The 20,838-nt window shown below is 36.2% G+C and overlaps 1 protein-coding gene across 3 annotated transcripts in view; it reads right to left on the reverse strand.

The window, feature by feature from the left end:
* Positions 1 to 9,627: 9,627 nt before the first annotated feature.
* Positions 9,628 to 20,838, reverse strand: part of celsr2 (cadherin, EGF LAG seven-pass G-type receptor 2) — a 61,483-nt gene continuing 50,272 nt past the window's right edge. The window contains exons 20-34 of one of the 3 annotated variants that reach the window (XM_056389736.1): positions 20,358 to 20,676; positions 19,463 to 19,630; positions 19,242 to 19,365; positions 18,916 to 19,116; positions 18,629 to 18,803; positions 17,466 to 17,578; positions 17,042 to 17,124; positions 16,273 to 16,399; positions 16,062 to 16,172; positions 15,653 to 15,783; positions 15,473 to 15,558; positions 15,226 to 15,390; positions 14,604 to 14,798; positions 14,031 to 14,253; positions 9,628 to 11,817 (exon numbers count right to left, since the gene is read on the reverse strand). In XM_056389736.1, the coding sequence (XP_056245711.1) occupies positions 11,814 to 11,817; positions 14,031 to 14,253; positions 14,604 to 14,798; positions 15,226 to 15,390; positions 15,473 to 15,558; positions 15,653 to 15,783; positions 16,062 to 16,172; positions 16,273 to 16,399; positions 17,042 to 17,124; positions 17,466 to 17,578; positions 18,629 to 18,803; positions 18,916 to 19,116; positions 19,242 to 19,365; positions 19,463 to 19,630; positions 20,358 to 20,676 (2,225 nt within the window). In that variant the 3' untranslated portion in view covers positions 9,628 to 11,813. Of the gene's footprint in view, positions 11,873 to 14,030; positions 14,254 to 14,603; positions 14,799 to 15,225; positions 15,391 to 15,472; positions 15,559 to 15,652; positions 15,784 to 16,061; positions 16,173 to 16,272; positions 16,400 to 17,041; positions 17,125 to 17,465; positions 17,579 to 18,628; positions 18,804 to 18,915; positions 19,117 to 19,241; positions 19,366 to 19,462; positions 19,631 to 20,357; positions 20,677 to 20,838 lie in introns of all 3 variants that reach the window. The other 2 variants (XM_056389727.1, XM_056389718.1) reach the window with 2 other exon arrangements.

The following is a 20,838-nucleotide window of genomic DNA, read 5'->3' on the forward strand; positions in this document are numbered from 1 at the left end:
AAACGTCATAGTATAGTAAGGCATAAAATGTCATAAAAACTTCATAATATAGTAAGGCATAAAAACGTCAAAATACGTCATAGTATAGTAAGGAATAAAAACGTCATAAAACGTCATAGTATAGTAAGGCATAAAATGTCAAAATACGTCATAGTATAGCAAGGCATAAAATGTCATAAAACGTCATAGTATAGTAAGGCATAAAAAGGTCATAGTATAGTAAGGCATAGAAATGTCATAAAACGTCATAGTATAGTATGGCATAAAAATGTCAAAAAACGTCATAGTATAGTATGGCATAAAAACGTCAAAATACGTCATAGTATAGTAAGGCATAAAAAAGTCAAAATACGTCATAGTATAGTAAGGCATAAAATGTCAAAATACGTCATAGTATAGCAAGGCATAAAATGTCATAAAAACGTCATAGTATAGTATGGCATAAAAACGTCAAAATACGTCATAGTATGGAATGGCATAAAATGTCATAATATGTCATAGTATAGTAAGGCATAAAATGTCATAAAAACGTCATAGTACAGTAAGGCATAAAATGTCAAAATACGTCATAGTATAGTAAGGCATAAAAAGGTCATAGTATAGTAAGGCATAGAAATGTCATAAAAACGTCATAGTATAGTAAGGCTTAAAATGTCATGAAACGTCATAGTATAGTAAGGCATAAAATGTCATAAAAACTTCATAATATAGTAAGGCATAAAAACGTCAAAATACGTCATAGTATAGTAAGGAATAAAATGTCATAATACGTCATAGTATAGTAAGGCATAAAATGTCATAAATACGTCATAGTATAGTAAGGCATAAAAAGGTCATAAAAACGTCATAATACAGTATGGCATAAAAACGTCATAGTATGGAAGGCATAAAATGTCATAAAACGTCATAATACAGTATGGCATAAAAACGTCAAAATACGTCATAGTATAGTAAGGCATAGAAATGTCATAAAACGTCATAGTATAGTATGGCATAAAAATGTCAAAAAACGTCATAGTATAGTAAGGCATAAAAGGTCATAATACGTCATAGTATAGTAAGGCATAAAATGTCAAAATACGTCATAGTATTGCAAGGCATAAAATGTCATAAAACGTCGTAGTATAGTAAGGCATAAATAGGTCATAGTATAGTAAGGCATAGAAATGTCATAAAACGTCATAGTATAGTATGGCATAAAAATGTCAAAATACGTCATAGTATAGTAAGGCATAAAATGTCATAAAAACGTCATAGTATAGTATGGCATAAAAATGTCAAAATACGTCATAGTATAGTAAGGCATAAAATGTCAAAATACTTCATAGTATAGTAAGGCATAAAAACGTCAAAATACGTCATAGTATAGTATGGCATAAAATGTCATAAAAACGTCATAGTATAGTAAGGCATAAAAATGTCAAAATACGTCATAGTATAGCAAGGCATAGAATGTCATAAAACGTCATAGTATAGTAAGGAATAAAAACGTCAAAATACGTCATAGTATAGTAAGGCATAAAATGTCAAAATACGTCATAGTATAGTAAGGCATAAAATGTCATAAAAACGTCATAGTACAGTAAGGCATAAAAATGTCAAAATACGTCATAGTATGGAATGGCATAAAATGTCATAATATGTCATAGTATAGTAAGGCATAAAATGTCATAAAAACGTCATAGTACAGTAAGGCATAAAAATGTCAAAATACGTCATAGTATAGTAAGGCATAAAAAGGTCATAGTATAGTAAGGCATAGAAATGTCATAAAACGTCATAGTATAGTAAGGCTTAAAATGTCATGAAACGTCATAGTATAGTAAGGCATAAAATGTCATAAAAACTTCATAATATAGTAAGGCATAAAAACGTCAAAATACGTCATAGTATAGTAAGGAATAAAATGTCATAATACGTCATAGTATAGTAAGGCATAAAATGTCAAAATACGTCATAGTATAGCAAGGCATAAAATGTCATAAAACGTCATAGTATAGCAAGGCATAAAATGTCATAAAACGTCATAGTATAGTAAGGCATAAAAAGTTCATAGTATAGTAAGGCATAGAAATGTCATAAAACGTCATAGTATAGTATGGCATAAAAATGTCAAAAAACGTCATAGTATAGTAAGGCATAAAATGTCATAAAAACGTCATAGTATAGTATGGCATAAAAACGTCAAAATACGTCATAGTATAGTAAGGCATAAAAAAGTCAAAATACGTCATAGTATAGTAAGGCATAAAATGTCATAAAAACTTCCTCATAAAGTAAGGCATAAAAACGTCATAGTATATTAAGGCATAAAAATGTCATAAAAACATAGTATAGTAAGGCATAAAAAAGTCAAAATATGTCATAGTATAGTATGGCATAAAAACGTCATAGTATAGTAATGTATAAAAAAGTCAAAAGACGTCATAGTATAGTAATGTATAAAAACGTCAAAATACGTCATAGTATAGTAAGGAATAAAATGTCATAATACGTCATAGTATAGTAATGTATAAAAAAGTCAAAAGACGTCATAGTATAGTAAGGAATAAAATGTCATAATACGTCATAGTATGGAATGGCATAAAATGTCATAAAAACGTCATAATACAGTATGGCATAAAAACGTCAAAATACGTCATAGTATAGTAAGGCGTAGAAATGTCATAAAACGTCATAATACAGTATGGCATAAAAACGTCAAAATACGTCATAGTATAGTAAGGCATAAAAAGGTAAAAATATGTCATAGTATAGTAAGGCATAAAATGTCATAAAAACGTCATAGTATAGTATGTCATAAAAACGTCAAAATACGTCATAGTATAGTAAGGCATAGAAATGTCATAAAACGTCATAGTATAGTAAGGCATAAAAACGTCAAAATACGTCATAGTATAGTAAGGCATAAAATGTCATAAAAACGTCATAGTATAGTAAGGCATAAAATGTCATAAAAACATAGTATAGTAAGGCATAAAAACGTCAAAATACGTCATAGTATAGTAAGGCATAAAATGTCATAAAAACGTCATAGTATAGTACGGCATAAAAACGTCATAGTATAGTAAGGCATAAAAACGTCAAAATACGTCATAGTATAGTAAGGCATAAAAAAGTCAAAATACGTCATAGTATAGTACGGCATAAAAACGTCATAGTATACTAAGGCATAAAAACGTCAAAATACGTCATAGTATGGAATGGCAAAAAACGTCATAGTATAGTAAGGCATAAAAACGTCAAAATACGTCATAGTATAGTAAGGCATAAAATGTCATAAAAACGTCATAGTATAGTAAGGCATAGAAATGTCATAAAACGTCATAGTATAGTAAGGCATAAAAACGTCAAAATACGTCATAGTATAGTAAGGCATAAAAACGTCAAAATACGTCATAGTATAGTAAGTCATAAAAAAGTCAAAATACATCATAGTATAGTACGGCATAAAAACGTCATAGTATACTAAGGCATAAAAACGTCAAAATACGTCATAGTATAGTAAGGCATAAAATGTCATAAAACGTCGTAGTATAGTAAGGCATAAAAACATCAAAATACATCTGTGAGGGAGCTGGCAAGCATCCCCCCTCACTAAGGTGAAAAAACAATACACATTGGATACAGGAAGTTTATTTTTGTTGTGCTCTTATTTTGGGAACCCCTACTAACCACTCTCTCTGTTTGAGGTCTACTTCCGGGGGGCGTGTTTTCATGGAGTGCACACATGGGAATGCAGCCACCAGACTCAGCAGGTGTCAATTACCTTATCAGGCTGTACCAAGTGGGCAGGAAGGAGAGAGGGGAGTGGGTAGAGGGGTTTTAATTAAGTTTGGCTTTTGTTAGGTATTTCTTAAGTTTATTATGTATTTTATTTTAATCTGTGTTAGGCCAAAAGTCAGTGTAAGTAAATATCAGTATGGTTAAATTGTAAATAGGTATTCGAAATGTATGGTGCTGGTGTGTAGGTTCCCTTCACTATGTGATGTTTGGTAGAGGCTAGGGGTACTTATGCCAGGTGGGAAAGCAGGGTAGGGTGTCAGAGAAGGGGGGGGTGTCACGGGGGTCAGAGGGGTCAGGGGTCAGGGGTCAGGTTGGACGTCACCGGTGCTGCTATCCACTGTGACCTGCTACACCAGCCAGACTGCTTTGGTTGTCCAGCCATTCTGCAACCTATATGTAAGAGCTGTTGGACTTTTTTGTGTCATTTGCCTCTGGTCACCAGTAAACCAAGAGCTCTGAAACCAATCATTGTGTGACTGATTCTGTTCTCTCTCCCGCTTGCACTTCAACCCTGCTGGCCTTCATCCTGGTTGTAAGGGTTCACCTCCATCCAAACCTTACAACGTCATAGTATAGTAAGGCATAAAATGTCACAAAACGTCATAGTATAGTAAGGCATAAATACACAATTTTATACTAAGGCATAAAATGTCATAAAACGTCATAGTATAGTGAGGCATAAAATACCATAAAACGCCGTAATATAGTAAGGCATAAAAACGTTAAAATACATCATAGTATAGTAAGGCATAAAATGTCATAAAACGTCATAGTATAGTAAGGCATAAAAAAGGTCAAAATACATCATAGTATAGTAAGGCATAAAAAAGCTCAAAGTACGTCATAATATAGTAAGGCATAAAATGTCATAAAACGTCATAGTATAGTGAGGCATAAAATACCATAAAACGCCGTAATATAGTAAGGCATAAAAACGTTAAAATACATCATAGTATAGTAAGGCATAAAATGTCATAAAACGTCATAGTATAGTCAGGCATAAAAAAGCTCAAAGTACGTCATAATATAGTAAGGCATAAAATGTCATAAAATGTCATAGTAAAGTAAGGCATTAAAAAGGTCAAAGTACGTCATAATATAGTAAGGCATAAAATGTCACAGTATAGTAAGGCATAAAATGTCATAAAACGTCATACTGTAGTAAGGCATAAAATGTCACAAAACGTCATAGTATAGTAAGGCTTAAAATGTCATGAAACGTCATAGTATAGTAAGGCATAAAATGTCATAAAAACTTCATAATATAGTAAGGCATAAAAACGTCATAAAACGTCATAGTATAGTAAGGCATAAAAAAGTCAAAATACGTCATAATATAGTACGGCATAAAAACGTCATAGTATAGTAAGGCATAAAAACGTCATAAAACGTCATAGTATAGTAAGGCATAAAAAAGTCAAAAGACGTCATAGTATAGTAAGGCATAAAAACGTCAAAATACGTCATAGTATAGTAAGACATAAAATGTCAAAATACGTCATAGTATAGTAAGGCATAAAATGTCAAAATACGTCATAGTATAGCAAGGCATAAAATGTCATAAAACGTCATAGTATAGTAAGGCATAAAAAGGTCATAGTATAGTAAGGCATAGAAATGTCATAAAACGTCATAGTATAGTATGGCATAAAAATGTCAAAATACGTCATAGTATAGTAAGGCATAAAATGTCAAAATACGTCATAGTATAGTAAGGCATAAAAACGTCAAAATATGTCATAGTATAGTAAGGCGTAAAATGTCATAAAAACGTCATAGTATAGTAAGGCATAAAAAATGTCATAAAATGTCATAGTATAGTAAGGCATAAAATGTCATAAAACGTCATACAAACGTCAAAATACGTCATAGGCATGAAATAAGGCATAGAATGTCATAAAAACGTCAAAATACGTCATAGTATAGTAAGGCATAAAAAAGTCAAAATACGTCATAGTATAGTAAGGCATAAAAAGGTCATAGTATAGTAAGGCATAGAAATGTCATAAAACGTCATAGTATAGTATGGCATAAAAACGTCAAAATACGTCATAGTATAGTAAGGCATAAAAACGTCAAAATACGTCATAGTATAGTAAGGCATAAAATGTCATAAAAACGTCATAGTATAGTAAGGCATAAAAATGTCAAAATACGTCATAGTATAGTAAGGCATAAAATGTCAAAATACGTCATAGTATAGTAAGGCATAAAAACGTCAAAATATGTAATAGTATAGTAAGGCGTAAAATGTCATAAAAACGTCATAGTATAGTAAGGCATAAAAAATGTCATAAAATGTCATAGTATAGTAAGGCATAAAATGTCATAAAACGTCATACAAACGTCAAAATACGTCATAGACATGAAATAAGGCATAGAATGTCGTAAAAACGTCATAGTATAGTAAGGCATAAAATGTCATAAAAACGTCATATTATAGTAAGGCATAAAATGTCAAAATACGTCATAGTATAGTAAGGCATAAAAAGGTCATAGTATAGCAAGGCATAAAATGTCATAAAACGTCATAGTATAGTAAGGCATAAAAAAGGTCAAAATACATCATAGTATAGTAAGGCATAAAAAAGCTCAAAGTACGTCATAATATAGTAAGGCATAAAATGTCATAAAAACGTCATAGTATAGTAAGGCATAAAAACGTCATAGTATAGTAAGGCATAAAATGTCATAAAAACGTCATAGTATAGTAAGGCATAAAAATGTCAAAATACGTCATAGTATAGTAAGGCATAAAAACGTCAAAATATGTCATAGTATAGTAAGGCTTAAAATGTCATAAAAACGTCATAGTATAGTAAGGCATAAAAAATGTCATAAAATGTCATAGTATAGTAAGGCTTAAAATGTCATAAAAACGTCATAGTATAGTAAGGCATAAAAAATGTCATAAAATGTCATAGTATAGTAAGGCATAAAATGTCATAAAACGTCATAGTATAGTAAGGCGTAAAATGTCATAAAACGTCATAGTATAGTAAGGCATAAAAATGTCATAAAATGTCATAGTATAGTAAGGCATAAAATGTCATAAAACGTCATACAAACGTCAAAATACGTCATAGGCATGAAATAAGGCATAGAATGTCATAAAAACGTCATAGTATAGTAAGGCATAAAAAGGTCATAGTATAGTCAGGCATAAAAACGTCATAGTATAGTAAGGCATAAAATGTCAAAATACGTCATAGTATAGTAAGGCATAAAAAGGTCATAGTATAGCAAGGCATAAAATGTCATAAAACGTCATAGTATAGTAAGGCATAAAAAAGGTCAAAATACATCATAGTATAGTAAGGCATAAAAAAGCTCAAAGTACGTCATAATATAGTAAGGCATAAAATGTCATAAAAACGTCATAGTATAGTAAGGCATAAAAACGTCATAGTATAGTAAGGCATAAAATGTCATAAAAACGTCATAGTATAGTAAGGCATAAAAATGTCAAAATACGTCATAGTATAGTAAGGCATAAAAACGTCAAAATATGTCATAGTATAGTAAGGCTTAAAATGTCAAAATACGTCATAGTATAGTAAGGCATAAAAAATGTCATAAAATGTCATAGTATAGTAAGGCTTAAAATGTCATAAAAACGTCATAGTATAGTAAGGCATAAAAAATGTCATAAAATGTCATAGTATAGTAAGGCATAAAATGTCATAAAACGTCATAAAAACGTCAAAATACGTCATAGGCATGAAATAAGGCATAGAATGTCATAAAAACGTCATAGTATAGTAAGGCATAAAAAAGGTCAAAATACATCATAGTATAGTAAGGCATAAAAAAGCTCAAAGTACGTCATAATATAGTAAGGCATAAAATGTCATAAAAACGTCATAGTATAGTAAGGCATAAAAACGTCATAGTATAGTAAGGCATAAAATGTCATAAAAACGTCATAGTATAGTAAGGCATAAAAACTTCAAAATACGTCATAGTATAGTAAGGCATAAAAACGTCAAAATATGTCATAGTATAGTAAGGCATAAAAACGTCATAGTATACTAAGGCATAAAAACTTCAAAATACGTCATAGTATAGTAAGGCATAAAAACGTCAAAATATGTCATAGTATAGTAAGGCATAAAAATGTCAAAATACGTCATAGTATAGTAAGGCATAAAATGTCATAAAACGTCATAGTATAGTAAGGCATAAAAAAGGTCAAAATACATCATAGTATAGTAAGGCATAAAAAAGCTCAAAGTACGTCATAATATAGTAAGGCATAAAATGTCATAAAACGTCATAGTATAGTCAGGCATAAAAAAGCTCAAAGTACGTCATAATATAGTAAGGCATAAAATGTCACAGTATAGTAAGGCATAAAATGTCATAAAATGTCACAGTATAGTAAGGCATAAAATGTCACAAAAGGTCATAGTATAGTAAGGCATAAAAAGGTCATAGTATAGTAAGGCATAGAAATGTCATAAAACGTCATAGTATAGTATGGCATAAAAACGTCAAAATACGTCATAGTATAGTAAGGCATAAAAACGTCAAAATACGTCATAGTATAGTAAGGCATAAAATGTCATAAAACGTCAAAATATGTAATAGTATAGTAAGGCATAAAATGTCAAAATATGTCACAGTATAGTAAGGCATAAAATGTCAAAATACGTCATAGTATAGTAAGGCATAAAAACGTCAAAATATGTCATAGTATAGTAAGGCTTAAAATGTCATAAAAACGTCATAGTATAGTAAGGCATAAAAAATGTCATAAAATGCCATAGTATAGTAAGGCATAAAATGTCATAAAACGTCATACAAACGTCAAAATACGTCATAGACATGAAATAAGGCATAGAATGTCATAAAAACGTCATAGTATAGTAAGGCATAAAATGTCATAAAAAGGTCATAGTATAGTAAGGCATAAAAATGTCAAAATACGTCATAGTATAGTAAGGCATAAAAAGGTCATAGTATAGCAAGGCATAAAATGTCATAAAACGTCATAGTATAGTAAGGCATAAAAAAGGTCAAAATACATCATAGTATAGTGAGTCATAAAAAAGCTCAAAGTACGTCATAATATAGTAAGGCATAAAATGTCATAAAACGTCATAGTATAGTCAGGCATAAAAAAGCTCAAAGTACGTCATAATATAGTAAGGCATAAAATGTCACAGTATAGTAAGGCATAAAATGTCATAAAATGTCACAGTATAGTAAGGCATAAAATGTCACAAAACGTCATAGTATAGTAAGGCATAAAAAAGCTCAAAGTATGTCATAATATAGTAAGGCATAAAATGTCACAAAACGTCATAGTATAGTAAGGCATAAAAAAGCTCAAAGTATGTCATAGTATAGTAAGGCATAAAAACGTCATAGTATACTAAGGCATAAAAATTTCAAAATAGGTCATAGTATAGTAAGGCATGAAATGTCATAAAACACCGTAATAAAGTAAGGCGTAAAAACATCAACATGTGCTAATACGGTATAGTGAGGCATTCAAAAATCATATTATACTATGGCATTAAAGTAAAAAAATGTCATACTACAGTAATGTATAAAATGTCATATTAAACTAGGGCATAAAAACTTCAAAATAGGTCATAGTATAGTAAGGCATAAAATGTCATAAAACGTCATAGTATAGTAAGGCTTAAAATGTCATAAAACACCGTCATATAGTAAGGCATAAAAACGTTAAAATATGTTATAGTATAGCGAGGCATTATACTATGGCATTAAAGTCAAGAAACGTCATATTACAGTAATGCATAAAATTTTATTATTATTATACTACTGCATAAAAACTTCAAAATGAGAAGAGAGAAGAGAAGAAAAGATGACCCAAATTTACTTTTTTTATTGAATATTTGCATTTTTCTTGCTATTTCTTTTAGATGAGTTACATTTTGTTCTTGAAACATGATTGCGTGATTTCTAATGTAATGCCTGCAAACCAGTTCTCATGAGGGGGGGCTAAGTCCAAAAATACTAAAAATTGTATTGCAGGAGAACAGAGAACATAGCACAATGCAGGTTCCACATAGAGATGTATTGTAATAGTAATAACTACAATCGCAATCAGTAGAGTGGTGTTTTTAAGTTCTGAAGTGGCTGAAAATAAAAAAGTTTAATTAACTTGAAATTAACAAACATATTTATATAAAGTTAATGAGAAAAATAATTAGTTGATTCCATTAAATTCCTGTATGATGTTTATTGAGCACATAACCGCCTGTAAAACCAAAACTTTCTATATTTTGTACAGATTAAACAAACAAGATATAACGTGTTAATTAGTGAGCTTTTGATGTGAATTTCCTGTTTGTCCAGTCTTTGTGGTAAGCTAAACTAACCTAAGCTAACCAGCTGCTGGCATTAGTTTCATACTTCACATGAGCGTGGTATCAATCTTCTCCATAACTGTCCATCAGCAGAAGTGAACAAGTGTCAAACATTTGCTTTAAGCATCAGCTACGTTAACAGATTGAAGTGAAATTCATTTATGTTGAATACACAGGCGTAAACTTCCATAATAGAAGTTTGTAATCTGATCAAACACTTGATTATTCCACTTGCACAGTTGCAATCTCTAATGCAAAAGATTTCATACAGAAATCTTTTTTTTAAAAAGTAATGTATTTTTAGACTTGGCACTGATAAAAAAAACATGAGGTAAGATGGAAATGGTAGAAAACAGTTTAATCAGTAAAAACAGGAGTGGCAGAGTAAAAGTGACAATCCTCTGTTGGGATACCAGAGTTGATATGATTGACCTGGTAGTGTTGATTCTTATGGCATGAAATTTATACATTAAATTCATATGGTTGGTAAAAAAAAACAAAAAAAAACCAGCATCCACAAACATCACATTGATTTGACTGAATGTAATAGAATAAATTCCTAAAAACAGGGTCTGAATGTGTGAAGGAAGTTTACATATTTACTTACATTTAAAGATATGTTCTTGATTCATTTACAGGCCACTCTGTACAGTAGAAATGGATTACAGCTCAAATAGTATTACAGCACACATTTGCATGTATTTCATTATTTTACAAAAGACAAAAGCTCCATAGCTAATCTATAAAATACAGCTGTTTAGTCACTGAACTTGAATGAATGCGTTCATCCCTCAGATGAAGCGATGAAAAATGAGAGCGCTTTCAACGTCCATAAAAAATGTGCTCCCATTGATTTACAAAAACAAACAAAGAAAAAGGATGTATCAAAAGTCTTTGAGTCCTTTTTCGTTCTTACACATGCAGGTTTACCCCTCGAAGGCTGAGCAGTCTCTCCAGTTGTTGCCTCTGGAAACATCCTTCATTAATGAGAAGTAGCTTATACGGAGCATTGGGCAGAAACAGCGATTTGAAGAGCCTCTCTGCGTCTGCGAACGACCTGCACTCGATCGTCCTGTGCCTCATGGACATTTCAGGCATGTAAAACAACTCAAGAAACCTGAGTCTGAACTCCTAAAACCTCAGACTGGCACAAACACTAACAGCTCCAACAGTAACATAAACAGGCAAACCAGAAACACAAAGTAGCTATGCATGAAAAAGGAATGTCCCTGAATGTTTGCAAGTCTATGACTAAATGAACCACCCAAAAGAAAAAAAAAAAAATCATGACCTCTTTATTGTTCCACAGTCTTCAAAACAAAATATATACCCCAGAACAAAAAAAAAACACTACAAAAAAAGTCAACTGCCAACAAATCTGAGCAGTAAATAAAAAAGTGCATTGCTTCAAGTATGTAAACAAAATGATTTCTTTAAAGGGAGAGTGAGACTCGTGTCAGTGTGCGTGAGCCTGGGCCAGTGCAGTGACTCCTGAGGTTTGGCACACACATATATGAACACACACACACACAAACCCACACACCCACACACACACACACACACACACACCTTCAGAGGATCATGATGACGAGGGGGAACTCCTTCTTTTTCCAGATTGTTTTTTTTTTTTAAAAGGGGAAGTCCGGTGCTCCCTGTTTGCAGTCAGTGTTGAGGAAGGATGCTCTATTACCTGCAAAGACACACCCCTCGGTCAACGCGGTCACATGGCGGTGTTGCAGTGGCTGCTGGGAAAACAGGGTGGTGCATGGAGGAGGACAACGATGATGATGAGGAGGAGGATGGTGATTTCGGGATGGATGGAGAGGAGACAAATGGAGCACAAAACAAGGAAGAACACGAAAAGTAAAAATAAACGTGAGGCAATGAAACACTTACACAGAGACACACACACACACACATACACACATACACACACAGGCTGTGAGGGGTGACAGATGCTAAAATGATGCACCAATCTGAAGACAGTTGCTGTGTCTCAATTTGCATACTTCTACACTCACACTTGCTATTTTGAGTTCATAAGTGCGGCGTTCACATTGACAAGTACGGCAACATTACAGTTCACGTTAAGTACCCGGGTGGTGCACTCAAAGTGGCCAGAAGTTGCGTGTAAAACGATGGCCACTTCCCACAATTAAAAGTCGCCATCTTGGCTACTTAGCAGAGGGGGAGAGACCACCAACATATTTTCAAACTTGTGCAAATGGTGACCGTGGAAGGAGGTTGCAATTGTCATTTCCTGTGAATGGCAGTGTTTGATTGGGGACATCACTACCCTGTGCACTGGACCAGTGAGTATAGTGTGTACACAGTGTACTACATGTGAGTGTACTGACTGAAGTATCTGATTTGAGACACAGCAAGTGATCCTGATTGTTTCTGAATGAGGATCAGAGCATCATGGGATAAAATTAAAGAATAAAAATCTATGATTTTTGGAAAGAGAAAAAGGGCAAAGAAGGTTCATTAGTGAACTATTATCTATGTTTTTTCTGCTGTATTTCAAGAAGTGAGTGTTTGAAACAGCTTTGATATCTGCCCTTAAGAGACACATAATGTTCATGTCTCAACCAGGCGTTTTAGAGGCAGACAATCTGTTCCTCTGGTCTCACTGTGTATCCAGAATGTGTCTCTACTTTACACTCGCCACTCATTTGCAAAAGTACAGAGAGTAGCTAAGCTAATTTTATGGTGAGCCATCAGTTTCTTGATATTGGACATGCATCTGCAGCTTTTCATGCACAGATCAGTGCAGTTAAAGCAGGGGAAACTCCACTGTCCTCATCCTGTGCCAAACAGCTCATACAGCACTAAAATAAATCTGGTGTTTATTTCAAACATTTTTTAATTCCACAACAGGTCCTCTCTCTCTCCAAACCCTCTCAAATGGTTTATTGTTAGAGTCGATTACTCAACCTAAATATTTTTTTGGTACTGATGGAAATGTGAAATGATCATAAACTGTAGTACCCAGGTCTAATGTGGGGTTTTGTTGATTTAATCTTTATCTGTATTCAGAGAGTTCTTGATCTAAATAAAAAAAGAAGTCTATGGGTTTTTGACACTAAATGAAATCCTAACGGGCATTTTTCACTATTTTCTGTAAACAAATGAGTAATTGATGAAAATAATATTCGATGCAGCACTTAAAACGTTTGTATGTAAAAGAAAAAGTAATTTAGCCATCGATACCAAGAGTCAGTATCAACATTACCCAGCCTATTTATAAATATATTCCTATTCATCCTCACATTAAATCAAATATTTTTGCTTTGGCCTCACATTTGCTTTTGCTAAACTAGGCCACACTTTGGATTTGTCCAACATTAATTACTTTGAAAGGAACATAGCAAACTGGAGCTACATATCCACTAGTCTATGTGCTACATGAACAGTGAGTATAAAATAGAGACTTTGGATAGATACAACAGCTGCTGCCATAATCAAACCTGCTTATTTGATTTTTAAAATATTCCATCACATTGTTTTATGATTCAGAACTACATTTAGATTCACTGTTGTGGGTCCAGTTAAATGATAGAGTTATTAAAAGTGTTTAGGATCTCTCCACGTGGGTAATAGCAGGATGGGTGCTGTCTTCATTTGGCTTTACATTAACATTTAAAGATAATTAGGTGGAAATGAGACCAACTACAAGCAATGACAACAACAATCAGTCGGGACGAATCGTAGTTTGACACAGACAGTTGAAGGAAACACTGAATGACTTCTGTAACAAACAGTGACACAACACTGGACACGTTCACACTGACAGTGAGTTTAGTTCTGCACAACGACATTTGGTTGGTTTATGGATTTACTTTTCTATTAGTGCCTAATATATGTTTTTATCTTTGTGCCTCAGCTTGTGTTAATACTCACTCTGATCCCGATGAGTCTCCGTCCACCGTCCCTGCCTTGATGCTCATGGCGACGCCGTTCAGCTGATCAGGTATGTTGGGTTTAGCCGGGCCGGCTCGACTGTCGCTAGAGGAGGATCCCTGCGGAGACGCCGTGCCTGGGGCCTTTTCACACAGTTCATTATGGATGCGACTGAGACCGTTCCTCTCCACAATGGGAGAAAGCTGCTTCTTCTTTAAGATCCCTGCATTGGATTACAAACAAGATGTGATGCTTTTATGAAAACAAACACAACTATAGACAGGGAAACTGTGAAAAACTGTGATTTACTATATATTTAAAATCAAATAATATAGTGGGACATTTTACTTGTGTCATTCCACTTAAACCAGTAATTTCAAACAAGATAATTAGGTTGAAATGGGTTGAACAGCTCTCAGACTGATACGAATCGGTCAGGCTACGTGATTTTTTAAAACTTATCTCATGACAATAAGAATATTTTTACCTCCATGATATGTTAACAAAAAACAAAAAACACATTGTATGTAAAGTCCAGACTCCTGCCGGTGTGTGTGCTGGGCTGAACCTCACCTTTGTGGGGGTGGGCGTTGAGGTTGGGCAGACTGGGCAGAAACACTGTCATGGTGTCCTGTGTCCGGTCGTCTGATAACGTCCGGGTGTCACGACCGAGGCTCAGCTCAGAACTGACCAGATTTTCGTTCTTCAGTTCGCTGTCACTCGCTGCTGCGTAATCTCCGGGCCAGAGCATTTTACTCAAACTGTTGTCTAGAAAACAAACACAATGAGGGGTTAATGAAGGGTTAAAAACATGCAATTATAACACTGGGAGGTTTTACACAATTCATTATTATTCCTGGTTTATGAATTTGTGTATTTGGTCTCCATAGGTGAAATAGCTCAGATTAGTCCCACTTTGTGCCTCTCATGTAATTCCATCAGTCACAGCGCTAACGATCCCATTTTCTGAAAGAACAACATCTGACTTTCTTTAAAAAAACCAACCTGTTTTTTGGATGAAAAAAGATTCCATCTTCTGAGCCTTAAAAAAGATTTTTAACCCATTTTCCAAGTTGCTACAGCATTTTATATTCAGATGGCCGGAAACGACACATGTCCTTTCTTGTTTTGTAAACAATTATTATGTATGAAAACATAAAATCTGGGGGGGCTAGCTTCAGATGAAGTCCCGTACCGTGTGGTTGGGGTCTCTTGGTCCCATTGGACATCAGGTTTTCCCAGCATTCCTCTGGGGGGAGGGGACCCTCCTCGTCCTCGCTGTCAGAAGAGTGTGTGGAGGCGTAGGAACCGCTCTGGTCATCCTCCAGAGACAGGTCGCTGTCCGAGTCGCTGTCGTGATCTACACAGAGAAACAAAAGTCAGTCCAGTGATGCCTGTCGATGCACGTCAGACGAATCAGAGGTGATTAATAAGGAAAGTACCGTCCAGGCGCTCTTTAGTTTCATGGAAGAGTGACGCGTGGTCGTTCAGAGCGATGTGCGCCTGACTGTTATTCAAGCCATCGTCCCTGAAAAGACACAAGAAATCAGTTCACAGCCACTCCTGTCACCACAGCAGCTAATGCCGTATATTCATTTTAATTTTTCACATTATTTCCTTACCGGAGCACAAATGGCACGTAGCTCTGCTGGCTCTTGCCGCTCTGCATGGTGCCGTTCAGAGACACACTGGAGTCTCCGAAGGGAAGGTGGTACAACCTGCTGTCCATGTAGTTAGTGTTGCATTTGTAGCCCTGAAAATACAGAGGTGAGGACAAAGTGTTTTAAGAATAATAATAAAAAAAACAGCTCTCGGTTTCTGTGATGTTTTGAGCTACTAATAAAAGAAAAACACTGATTATGATGCTTTAAGGATGATTTTGGTGTTAATCTACATTTTTCTTCTTCTCATTAAATCCCATGAAAACATCAAAACCAACAATGTGTGTGGCCATCTCTCAATACTTGTTATGTGGTATGTGTTGCAGATGTGTGCTGACTGAATAGAGTATCTTTACAGCAAGGGACTCACAGAGGCCTTGGATTTGATCATATGATCCGGGCGCTTGCGGCTGCAGCAGTATTTCATGGCATTCCTCGCTTCCTTATTAAAGACAATGCGGAAGAAGAAAACAAAGGGACCCTGGGGTTGGACGACAGAGGAAAGAAGGTGGTCAGGACAAAAGACCGAATCATCCTTTTCGCGCTGTTTCCTGGGGGAATTTTGGGGGGGGGGGGCTCACCTGAACACAGTTGAACCCAGCGAACAGATAGTGGAAGATGATCATGTCGCTGTTGACGGACAGGAGCGCCAGAAAACATGTGACTGAAACAAGGAGGAGCACGCCACCTGCGGTCTTCAGGCCTGAGCTGCAGAACGTGAATCACATGAGAAAGAACACAGAGTGAATTTAGTGAGGAGCTGTCAGGATGATTTTTTATGCATTCATTAACCCGTAGACGGAGGTCGATGATAAGAGACCAGAATGCACTGAAAACAAGGTCAGGAGTTCAGTAAAATCAGACTGAGAAACAGAGCAGCACATTGTTCGTCCCGTGAAGAGCTGTGATCACGAACCTGAGGACACACCAACAGGACAAAACTGGTTGGAGTAACAAAGTCCAACATTTGAAGTGCTTGTGATGTTGCTGTGAAATGTACTTTAGCCTAAAAACAGGCACGTTTCCTTTTATTTATATGTATGAATGTGAACTTCTCTATAATGCTGTTCGTTCAGCCCAACAGGGACAGATTACTGAGCTACTTTTAGAGCCGATCAAAGGAAATGTTTGATCTGATCCATCACTAACATCCTCTAAATGGTTGTTTGTCTGGTTTTTCTGGTTTGATCAGAAAGTTGAAAGGTTTTTTAAGTCCAGGCATTTCTAAAGTTCTACAAGTATCTTAAATTGTCTTAATGGGAAAAAACATTTAAAGCAGATTCTTTGTTGAATATGGCGATAATCAGATATTACTGAACACAAACAAAATCAAAATGTTGGGACACTCACACACGAGGCTCTTTCTTCTCAATGCTGTGGTGTCTCAGGGAGCAGGAGGCTCTGGTTGACAGGATGTACAGGAAGATGTTCATCTGTGGACAGAACATCAAGCTGCATCACGACAGGAGCTTGTGACAGTGAACATCAAAGTAATCAACGTCTAATATTTTCTCTGCGCTTGTTTTTACATGTGAGTCAATTTGAATGTGTGTTGACATTAATTCAGCTGAACAGTGAAAGGTGTGTTCAGGTTGAAACAACATCTCTAGTGCCACTCTGATGAGATCATCATGAGTCAGCGTGTTGCACGGTCATATGGGCCGCGGCACCGGGAAAGACGAGGTAACACAGAGATAAACTGATGTTACCATGTGAAGTGAATAATAACACAACAGTCTCCACAAGTCGATCGCAGAGGTCCGCAGGAACTCACCGACACCACCAAGGCGATGGGTCCAGCAAAACTCCAGATGAGGGTGTCGTACATTGACAACCAGCAGAAGTCTGGGTTCCCATACCCTTCAGGGTCCAGTCCCACTGCCAAGCCTGGAGACAAACCCAGAGAGACAGACTGTAGCACCAAACTCTTAATCATCCGTCACGTTTTCCAGTATTTACGACGTGTGCCAATGAACAGCTTTTCCTTTTGCTGATATAACGCGTGTCAGTTTTCATCTTATTGAAACCTTTTTCTGTCCTCAGGAGGTTCATGTGAAGTGGTCAGATTGTGTACAACAGCATTGTTTCCAGAATAAAACATAATCAAGCTCTGATTTTGCCTTTTTACATCAGTTAGGCCGAAAGCCGACTAGAAAAACATTTTACTGGAGGACGTCTCACATTTTCCAACTGTAATTTTCATACTGAAGTCCGAACAGTGCGCACACTTTCTGAGGAATCAACAGCATGAGTATCACACTAGAAAACTGCAAGCATCTTTAATAATGATTGATCAGAAAATTGTCAGACACATCATTAAAAGTTTTGTGTCTGCGGAAAGAATTTTAAAACTATCCCTGCTTGTAATTCATACCAGGCAAAAATAATGCAAGCTTGATAAAACAATGAAAAGAAAGTCAAGACCAAGATGACTTCATTTGCTTTGTGATGGAGCACTGCACTCTGTGGCCACTTTATTAGGTACACCAGTACAGTCCTGTGCAACTGCATTCCCAACTACGATGTCAGTGCTGAAGCACATAACTGAATTTATGTCTCCATGACAGTGTTTACACAAACTGAACATTATAGGCATCATAAAATCAGACGTTATGGCAGAACTGCTGTTTTCAATTGCGTTAGACTGTACAAATGTACCTAATGAAATGGCCAATTAAAGGCTCAATCAAATTTAAGTTTTTTGGGGGGATGGGGTGGGGGGGTGTATATTGTGTAATATTTTGCATAATATTGTTAACTCAATACAGGCAAAGTGTCTACAAGCAGATTTTGAATGAACTGACATGACAGTGTTTGAAAAGTTGAAGTCTCGGGATTTATTTAGAGATATAAGATGTTACTGAATGAATGAACCTCCCAGGCTTTCCCTCTGTACTGTGTGTACATTGTTGTGTTTTTATTTGATAAACTTCATACCTGTGATGAAGGCAGGTACCCCCCAGCCAATTAGGTAGTAAAATCTCATGGGTCCATAGTTGATGTCTCGCACTTCGCTGATCATGCGGTAGACGTGCAGCCCCTCCAGGAAGAGCCAGGAGAAAGTGCAGAGGTAGAAGAAGTGCAGCAGGATGGCGATGACTGTGCACAAAAACTGCAGGGAGAATTGAGGAGGGAAGATCAAAACATTGAGAGACGGAAGGGAACATTATAGTGTATATACTGTGAGAGCGTAAGTAAAGTAGGTGGAAAAATCGATTGTTTACCAGGTTGTCGGCCTGGTTGATCCCTAGGATGAAGGTGAGCTCAGAGAGGAAGAGCGCAGTGGCTCCATTGTTGATTATACTCGTCTTGTTGCTCTGCATGGCTCTCAGACAGAGGAGGAAGATGGTGGTGAGGAAGAGGAAGCCCAGCGTCACACCCACTGTGCTCCACGTCAGGATTTTGATGGGCAGGATCTCTCCGTTCTGACACAGACGTCACGATCAGGAGAAAAAAGGTTGAGTTTTTCACAGAGTAAAAAGTGACAATATTTATTGATCAGGTGAAGCTAAAAGGGAATCACTCTTGGTATCTACTTGGTATCACTCACTTCTCTCCTGGAAATGTCCATGAGCACAGCAAAGCTGGTCATGTGATAACACTGACAGCTGATGTGGGTGCTGTTTCTGAAAACCACCTCGCATCCCTTCGCAGACCACCCGCCGTTACCAGCACTGGTATAAAACACAAGGACAAAGACCCGAGGACAATGACACAACTTCATCCAGTTTCTAGTTTCAGCATCAACTGAGTGTGTGTTGCTGTGCTCACAGTATGGTGTGGTTCCAGAAGACACAGATGGGTTTGGAGCGCTCCTCAGTGGTGACCAGGCGGAACTGCACGGTGATGGGTTTGTCCAGCGTGTGCTGCAGCAGCTCGTCATTGTCGTGCACTGTGATACTCACCACGGGGGTGTTGATGACCGGACGCTTTGGAACACTGGCGCAAAGATAAACAAAATGGTTGAGTAAAAGACCTGAACTCAGCAAAGTTTTAAAGGGAGTTTTCTGTCAACAAAGCCCATAAAGAAGATCAAAACCAACAACGTGTTAGTCTTTCTCTTCCTGCTCTGTCACACTCCAGATGGAAATCACTGAGAACTGGTCAAAATCATATTGTTTCATATTTTAAAGTGTCAGTAATTTCCTAAAACAGCGGAGCACTGTAGTTTTTACTGAAGGGGGTAAAAGGGGTAAAAGGGGTAAATGGTGAGTTTAATTCTCTATCTCTTGGACACAAAGCTAGATATGTGTATCATAGAAATAATTCGCACTATTATATCTAAACTCTAAAATCTATGGAATGTCTACCACCCTTCAACTTTCAATGTATTTTGGATAAAGGTTTCTCACTGAATAAAAATATGAAACAAAAGCTCTACAAACCAAACTAGACTTGTTACAAAAATCTGCATTTAATGTGATTAAAAAAGTGAATATTCACTTTCATCACATTAAATCAGTTTCTTCATTTGGACATTGTGAGGATTGTGAAGGAAATTGTGTGCATTAAATTAAAATAAACTCCTGATGGCTGATTGGTTAGGACAGATATCATGTCAGTGTATCAACTGTCCATTAAATGATAATGATAAGAATGGCTTCAAAAATAGATTTTCTTGTCTAGTAGCAGTGCTTCATGCTGGAGGTTTGTTTGTCATTCTCACCGCAGACTTCTCTTATCAGGATCGTAGCTCTCTGGTAGCAGCGAGGCCAGGCTGTGGAAGATGATCACGCTGGCGATGGCGTCCTGCTGGCTGTCGTCAGGGTGGCGTCTCTTCCTGTTAGCTGAGCGGTTCCTCAGCGTGGACTCTGGAAAGACATCCAGGTGTCGGTGGCCCTTGGTGTCCACAGGTGGTTGGAAGACAGAATCAGGCAGCGTGACAGCCGTCTCCAGGTCGGCGGGACGAGGACCCCTCAGGGACTGGTACCGCGGGAGTTTGGCTCCGGCAAAATTCATCTTTTTCAGACGGTCCACAGAGATGACTGAGGAGAACAAGGCAGAGGTTTAGTGAGAACAGAAACTGGACTTTTTTTCTATTCAAGTTGAATTACGCTATAATTTCTGTCAAATTTGGCTCCTTACAGGGGGTCTGAATCAATAAATAATCCAAAAGTCACTTCAGTACTTTTTTTTTAACTGTGTTA

The sequence above is a fragment of the Seriola aureovittata genome, chromosome 2 (assembly GCF_021018895.1).
Source record: "Seriola aureovittata isolate HTS-2021-v1 ecotype China chromosome 2, ASM2101889v1, whole genome shotgun sequence".
NCBI lineage: Eukaryota > Metazoa > Chordata > Actinopteri > Carangiformes > Carangidae > Seriola > Seriola aureovittata.